General features: G+C 45.7%; 1 protein-coding gene across 3 annotated transcripts in view; it reads right to left on the reverse strand.

The window, feature by feature from the left end:
- Positions 1 to 1,862: 1,862 nt before the first annotated feature.
- The window catches only part of LOC111143268 (coagulation factor III, tissue factor), a 12,006-nt gene continuing 5,839 nt past the window's right edge, over positions 1,863 to 8,029 (reverse strand). The window contains exons 3-6 of one of the 3 annotated variants that reach the window (XM_022496892.1): positions 7,636 to 7,826; positions 5,116 to 5,294; positions 4,412 to 4,559; positions 1,863 to 2,867 (exon numbers count right to left, since the gene is read on the reverse strand). In XM_022496892.1, the coding sequence (XP_022352600.1) occupies positions 2,731 to 2,867; positions 4,412 to 4,559; positions 5,116 to 5,294; positions 7,636 to 7,826 (655 nt within the window). In that variant the 3' untranslated portion in view covers positions 1,863 to 2,730. Of the gene's footprint in view, positions 2,868 to 4,399; positions 4,560 to 5,115; positions 5,295 to 7,635; positions 7,827 to 8,029 lie in introns of all 3 variants that reach the window. The other 2 variants (XM_022496891.1, XM_022496893.1) reach the window with 2 other exon arrangements.

An 8,029-nucleotide genomic window follows, 5' to 3' on the forward strand; every position in this document is an offset into this window, starting at 1 on the left:
TGGTGGGTATTATGTAGGGCACTATTGCATGGAGCACTGGGTGTGGTGAGTAAACAATGAATTCTGGAACACTGAAAAGAAATTTAAAAAATAAATAAAAATTTTTTTAAAAAGTGCAATCAGAAAGCCTCCTGATCATCGCAGTGTGGTCTCATTCAGATCTGGAATGCATTCCTTCCCTGTGAACAGCCAGACACCTCGTTACTATCCAGACTGGCTTTCCCTTCTTTAGTGGATCCATTCAAATTCCTTAGATTATGAGGCCTCGGGATCACATAATGACGTAGTTGTTCCTGGCAGGGTAGGAGCAGCCTAATGGAAACAGGCAGTCAGGTGCCCTCTCTGGGACTTGTTCTACCACCCCCTCCCTGACATGGTGGACTAAGCTCTTTGTCCCAGGGAGCCCTGTGAGAGCAGGAATTCAAGGTAATGGCCAAAGCACACTTTACTGCAGGACATGCCCCCACGCCAAGCTCTCTTCTGTTGACTTGGGTGTAAAGTCACGCCTTCTTTCTCTGGCATAATGAAACACTGCCAAGTGTACGACAGCCTCTCCCGTACTGATACCGATTGTTCGTGGCAAGCAAACCAGTAAAATGAACCCAATACACTATGGGTCTGTTTTCCTTTATTTCTCTGAAGTTTCTACCACTTTTTTTCCTTTCAGGCTACTATTTTTTGGGGGACAGCAAAGGTTTGATTTTCCCATCCTTCCAGAGAATATGATGTTATATCAAACATGTCATGTTTAGAGTTTTGTTGATAACCCTTGGAATTCTTTGGAGCAGAGGAACAGAGGGATTTGAAATTCATGAACAACTGGACAGTGACCTGCTTCTTCCCTTATTTTAATGCTTGCTCAGGGTGTCTGTGGGGACCCCTTCCAGGAGGGTGGGCCATCTGGGTGCTCTTTCTAGCCTGCACCGGCCCAGCCTTTCGCAGTGGGGAGCAAACACAGCTGTGGCCGTAGTAGGTGCCGGGAACCTCATTTCCGTCTCTAGCTAGAATCCTCTTTCAATACTCTTGTGAGATCAAGACTGTTCTGCCGTGTTTTATTTGTATTTGAATGGTGGACTCCCTATTTCTATACTCTAGAGGGAGGTAACGTGTTCAGTTGGACTCAGCCATGACTGAGAGCCTACTGTCACTGCCTCCTTCAAGGGGCCGTGAACACGAGCCAGACTCAGTCCTAGCCACAAAGAGCTCTCAATTTAGTTTGCTTTTCACGAACTCCAGAGACTCTACTTCTCTCTCTGCCTATCTTCTATTGCCCTTTCATCCAATTTTCTTTCAAGACGATAGTCCAAAGAATTGGTCCTTTCTCCTCTCTAGCCTTCATCTGCAACTCCACCCAATGCCCACAAAAAGAAGTCACCCCCTCTAATCTGCAGTCTGCTGGATGATTTTCTCCCTTCCCGAGACATTGTGTGCCCCTGCCATTGCTGTGTGACCGGTGGTGCCCCCCAGTGGGCAGTGTTGTCAGGTGTGATCAGATGTTGCCTGGCCAGTGACAGGTGAGCAGAAGTTCTAAGAGGTGGCGCAAAGCTTGAAGACATGGCTGCTGTTACTACTCGCTTTTTGTTTTCCCTCTGCCCTGACCCAAATAGAGTCTTCCCCTTGGGTTCGGGTCCTAGAATGAGAATGTAATTAAGAAGAGCTGCAGTCAACTTGCAGCCACCAAACTCGTGTAAGTGAGAATTCAAGATAGCCTTGTTGTTGTTGTTGTTGTTCTTATTATTGTTTTAAGATAGCATTGTTGTGAGCCACTGAGAATTTTCAGGTCATTTGTTCCTGCAGCAGAGCCAACTAATACAAAGTCCAAATCATAAATAATAAAATGGAAGATATAATAAATACAATAGTCACAACTCCCAGCCACCTTTATTTGTATAAAAGTATATTAAATAAATTATTTCAATATATACAAATAGAACCATATTACTTCTATAAATAGAATATCCCCATGTATAAAACCTTTTAGAAAATTATATAAATATATACAATATTGACCATAAAAGCTTGCAGTACCTTAATTCATCACCTCTATGTGGTCTGTATAGTAGTCTTATAAAAATATATATATAGTTGGCTGTCAAGTGCCTAACCCAGCATCTGAGTCAATTAAAGTGCTAAACTGTAAGGTGCTTTGGGAATGTGCCCCAAAACAGAAGTCTTCTGCATTTAACACATTCATATAAAAGTTGCCAATTGTTTTGGAACTCTAAAGAACTCAGAAAAGAAGAACCTAAACACCATATATCACAAAAGAATTCTCTATGTTAGAAAATTTCACCCAATTTCCATTTCACTCTCCCCTATGATTTGAAGTCAGCTTCTCAAAAGTTTTCCAAAAATCTACCCAAGATTTTTTTTTTTTTAAGGTTCTTGTTCATTTGCTTTGATTACGTGATCTGGTTTCATTTGGGGAATAGAATGTACATTCTAACACATGGTATGTGCAAAAGGTGCCATAGTGTTAAAATAGAAATTTTTAAATCTTGGAATTGGTTGTACCGTTCGTTACATTCCAAAGTGTCTAATGCTGTCGTTGAAACCAGAATCCTAATCGTGAGAACTGGTCAGATCAAGAGCTATCTCTGAGCCCGAGTCTCTATGCTCCAAGATACTCATTTGTGTTTCCATATATATATATATTCTGTTGTCTTACAAGTTCTCGGTCGCAGCGCAGCCTACACTCCGTCACAGACGGCAGCTCCCAGGACACACGCCTTATGCAGCATTGAGTGGGGAGCTCTCCTTCCCGCTCTGCCGCGCGCGCACCTTTCTGCACTTGTACAGGGTCACAGACAGGATGATGGTGAGGATGAGGACCACGAGCACCACAATTACAATGACGAGGAGCACTCCTGAAAGACAAAGGGTACCAATCAACTTCAACTTGGAGAGCTTGCATCCCATTCATCAGTGGGCAGAACGGAGGGCAATAACCCCAAATGACACCAAATTAATGTTTTGTGTAATTTGAAATTTTTTTTCCTCCGCTCTTTCCATGGCAACACATTTTGATTAGGAAAGAATGGGTCAAGCCCTCACTGTTTTAGGGCTGTTGATGGTGGTGAACGTGATTTAATGGGCTGTTTAATAAACGGGATAATGTTGACAGCCTAGAAAGGGTACATATAAGTGGGAGCAGGAACCACTGTTAGAAACAAAGGGCTAAAACTAATGCTGGCTTTGGTGGCCAGGATTACAATCGTAGAAGATGAAGGTCAGTGCAAAGAGCGAGACACAGAGTGCTAGCAGGGTTCAGGTTAAGGACAGTAGATAATTGGTTGGGGCAATAGGAAGGCTTCCTGGTGGAGGTGGCATTTGAAATGGTTCTAAAGGACACATTTCAGTAGAAGAAAAAGAGGAAGGGAAGAAGTGATCTGGGTGTATGTGAGGACAGAGAGGCAGCAGAACCCCAGCTGGCTTGAGGGAGATGGACGTGAGGACTGGGGGTCTGATGGCACAGAGGGGTGCAAGACCAGACAGAAGGAGAGCCCTCTTCTTCCCCACTTCCATCGTGGTCAATCAATAGGAGAGAATTTACTTTAAAGTGTTTTTAGGGCGCCTGGGTGGCTCAGTTGGCTAAGCGACTGCCTTCCGCTCAGGTCATGATCCCAGAGTCCTGGTGGGGAGTCTGCTTCTCCCTCTGACATGCTCTCTCTCTCTCTCTCTTTCTCTCTCTCAAATAAATAAATAAATAAAATCTTTTTTTAAAAAGTGTTTTTAAATATTCAAATCTCGCCTTAGCAAGGAGCTATCCTATGACTCTTTTGTTCCCTGAATGTCCTCAGAGTCCTTTCCCTATAAAGCCTGGAGGGAAACTCAGGATTTCAGCTTCACTGGACAAGTGTGAACCCACCGTGGCACTTCCAGCTAGGAGCCACTCCTCACAAGGGGTCTGGGCCCCAGGTGTGCACGCTCCTGCACGAGGGACTATCTGGCAGATTCAGTCTCTTCCTTTCCGGGTTAGACTTTCAGACCCTGTGACAACAGCCCATGGTGCATGCTCACAAATGTCTAGTGGGTGCTGCTGCCGCTGGTTCAGACACTCCCCCATAACTCCCAGGATCAGAATTTAAGTATGAAAAAATACGCAGAGAAATCTGTGCTTTGATGTTAAATTGTAAACTTGCATCGAGTGTCCAGTGCTCAGTGGAGAGCTTGGCACATGGCAGGGGCTCAAGAACACACTAATACAAGGGGACAACACAGAAGCATTTCTAAATGCCTAAAATTGTAAGGGAACCCCCAGAACAACACAAACAAACAAACAACAACAACAACAAGGCTGTTTTTTCCAGAACAAAAGTCCATCCTGGTTCTGAGGGTGGAACCAGTCCTCTGGAAGGCATCCGTGCCTCCCAGGCGAATGCTGGGCAGAGCCACTCACCTCTGAACGTACCTTTCTCATGGCTAGTGCAGTCAATAGGACTTTCTGGACTCTTCTGGTTAGCCTTCCGTGATGGAATCGCTGCTTGAACACTGAAACAGTAGCTTTCTCCTTCATCCACATCAATCAAAAACTCATTAGTGTTCGTCTTGGCTGTTTTCTATTAAAAGATGAAGAGTTCTGAATTCATCTGGGCTCAGAGTGAATTCTTTCCCCATTACTAAGTCACTGTGGAAGGAAAAGCCCGCAGGGACACACCTGACATAGAAAGGATTAGAAGTGACTTGGCTGCTCTGTTCCCCCTGGTAACTGCTAAGGATGTTTCTTCCAAGACCAAAAATATCCAACTTGGGTACATCCAACCCAATTTAGCTGCTCTAGAAGAGATGTGCCATAAAGGGAAAAAGGAATGAAGCATTCATCGTTGAATGGAAAACCAATTTTGTCTCTGGGATCCCCCAGAGAGAAAGAAATGGGAGAGCTGGCAGGAGCCTCAGAGTTGACCCGGCCCCATCCTTGGCTGAGGAGCCCGCAGATCTGAGGGGTCCCCCTGGAGTCCCAGGCAGAACCGGGACAGCAGGACTCCCATCCCCTTGACCACGCTGCTCTCTCACCCATCCCACTATGGCATTTTTGAACTAAGGGAGGAAGTGGGCTGTAAAGTCAAGGAGCCATAATTTAAAACAAGTCGTAAAAACAGATGAAAGAATCCTCACCTTTCCTGTACTTGAAGCTTTCCAGTAATAAAGTGTGTAAATTAAGTTCTTGCCAAAAACATTCCGGAGGCTGAGGAAGGTGCCGTTCCTCCTGACTAACGTGCATGTATCTTGTATGGTCACATTCAGCTTTGTCCCGATTTGTTTGAAACTCTGGATTTTTGGCCGTCCGAGCTTGGCTGAAACATAGAAAATGAGCTCCGCTAGAACCAAAGAATTCTCTACCAAGCAGAAGCCCATTCAGTTGTCACGGTCAATAACAGCCCAGCCATCCCTCGTGGAGCGGCCGTACAGAATGGGCTCCCCGGCGGTCGGGAGCTCAGTGGCTCCGCAGCCAAACCCCGAGACTTCTCAGGGCACTGCCGTCTCTGTGCAAATATAATGGAGCCACAGACGTCACTTTAAATTTCCTTGCTGTCACAGCAGGAAATGCAAAAAGGAACAACTGAAATTACTTTTAATAATACATTTTGTTTAAATCCCAATAGCTAAAATATTATCATTTAACATGTAATCAATATAAAAAATTTTGGAGATATTTTTCAAAATCCAGGATGTATGGCATTAGCTGTATTTCAAGGGCTCCGTAGCCATCGGTGGCTAGTGGCTGTTGTAGTAAATGATGCAGTTGTATAAGATTCCATATTTTAGATACAGTAAATTAGGGGCAGAGGGAAAGAGCAGGATAAGTCCTCAGGACCTCAGGGAGCCAGTGTCAACCATAGGGTCTCTGCAATGGCTCAGTAGTCTGCTGTGCTTAGGCTGTGTGACTGTAGAAATCCCAGTAATTCAACACAAATTACCAGCAAGTGTGTGTGTGTATGTGTGTGTGTGTGTGTGTGTGTGTGTGTGTGTGCACATGCAAAATTAATACATAAAATAGTTTTTTCTTTCTTTCTTTAAGGATTTTATTTATTTATTTGATAGAGAGAGAGCAAGCGCATGAGCAGTGGGAGAGGCAGAGGAAGAGGGAGAACCTGAGCTGAAGGCAGACACTTAACCAACTGAGCCACCCAGGCACCCCTATAAAATATTTTCTCTCTTATACCAAAAAAAGATTTGAAGTGGCTTACAAAAAAAAACTCAAGAACTATAAAAGGAAATCATGAGGATCTGACCAAAGGGGGAATGAGTGACATGGACCCCATGCGGTCCCTGAAGGGTGGCTGTGGCTGAGTCCCTGTGAGAGACACACCAGTGAGGGCCACACAGGAGTCTGAAGACAGGCTCTGGCAACCGGGGGCTCAGGGAGGGCAGACAGACTCACTCGGGATTTAGGTTACTTTCTATTTCCACTCTCACTGTAGACAGCAGAGGGGAAAGTTGGTGGACTGTCCCTCAGCCTCACCCTTAAAATAATTTAAGGAACTCCCTGCTGGGAGAGAGCATTCTCCCTCACTGGGCAGTCAGAGGGTCAATACAAAAAGCACCGGATAAAAAACATAACACCCAGGGTGCTGGGGTAGCTCAGTTAAGCGTCTGTCTTTGGCTCCGGTCATGATCCCAGGGTATGGAATGGAGGCCCACATTTGTGATCCCAGGGTCTTGGAATGGAGGCCCACATTTATCTCTCTGCTCAGTGGGAGTCTGTTTCTCCCTCTCCCTCTGCAGCTCCCTGTACTTGTGCGCTCTCTCTCTCCTCTCAAATAAATAAATAAAACTTTAAACAAACAAACAAAAAACATAACACCCTTTCATTCTAACCTTTTGTTCTAATTCCTCTTGAAAGAGCAGCTGATTTCACTCTCCTCAATGTGCTATATCTGTTAATTAAAAATACCTAGCTCAGAACTATAGTCCTGACCAAAAAAAAAAAAAAAAAAAAAAAAAAATCTAAATCTCCTGCTTGGCTGGAATCCTCTGCATTCCCTTGTTAGGTTCTAAGGTCAGCTTACTGGGGCAAAGGCTGGGGAGGGAAGCATTCCTCATTCTCCAAGCCGGCATGAAGTAGGCAGGCTGGGGTGGGCCAGACAAGGGCCCGCACACCACCGCATCCTGGGACTCCAAGCCTGCTCAGGTTATTTAAAAAGGTCCGCAAGCCTGATTGTGGGCTCAGAGGGGAACTAGACCTACAGAGATCTGTGACTGTTCGTGAAAACCCTAACCTGGGACTTCTGGTCTCATGATGGAAGAGAATATTCTGGAGATTCACGCGATTCCGTCTCTTATAATCTCCTAAATATCCACGGGGAAATGCTCAGTCTCCAGTCTCCAGATTGCTCCTCCCCTACCCATTCCCAGCCCCTCCCTGGCCCCTCCCCAGCCCCTCCACTGGGCCTGGGGATAGGGAAGCGGGGAGGGTAGTTACATGATGACACTGTTGTTAACAAGTGCAGAGTTTACGTTTCCGTGAACCTCCCACCACACCAGGAGTGAGCCAAGAGGGCCGTGGCACTTACCAGTTCCAGAGAAAGAGGATCTGTGTATGGATACATGGTCTTTTATGTGATAGCCCCTAAGAGTCACAAGCTCACAGAATATTCAGCTCAAGCATGGAAGGTTATTACAAAGAGTACTTACTTTCCACGTAAGGTGTGAACTCTGGGGAGTTTGTAAATGGAGGCTCCCCAGAGTAATCGGTGGCATCAGCCGGGTAGGAGAGGACCCGCGCCTGGTATGTCTGATTCACGTCATTCCCAATCTCATCAGTGAGGTCACACTCCGTGTCTGTGGTGTAGAAGCATTTGCTCTTCCAATTTCCAAGTCTAGGGCTAAAGGGAGGAAAAGAGGCAGAGAAATGAAACAGGAGGACCTGCATCGGAGGCAGCTTGCTTTCTGGCTGGGGTTGGGTGTTATACTACCAGCCCCCACACGGGGTCCAAGCAGGCAGTGGTCCTTGCAGCAGTCTGGGGATGGCTCTGCAATGACTCACTTTTCACAGGTAAGGCTATGGGGCAAGGTGAGAACGGGTGTC

The sequence above is a fragment of the Enhydra lutris genome, unplaced genomic scaffold (genome assembly GCF_002288905.1).
Source record: "Enhydra lutris kenyoni isolate GAN:26980312 unplaced genomic scaffold, ASM228890v2 scaffoldscaffold9, whole genome shotgun sequence".
Classification (NCBI taxonomy): domain Eukaryota; kingdom Metazoa; phylum Chordata; class Mammalia; order Carnivora; family Mustelidae; genus Enhydra; species Enhydra lutris.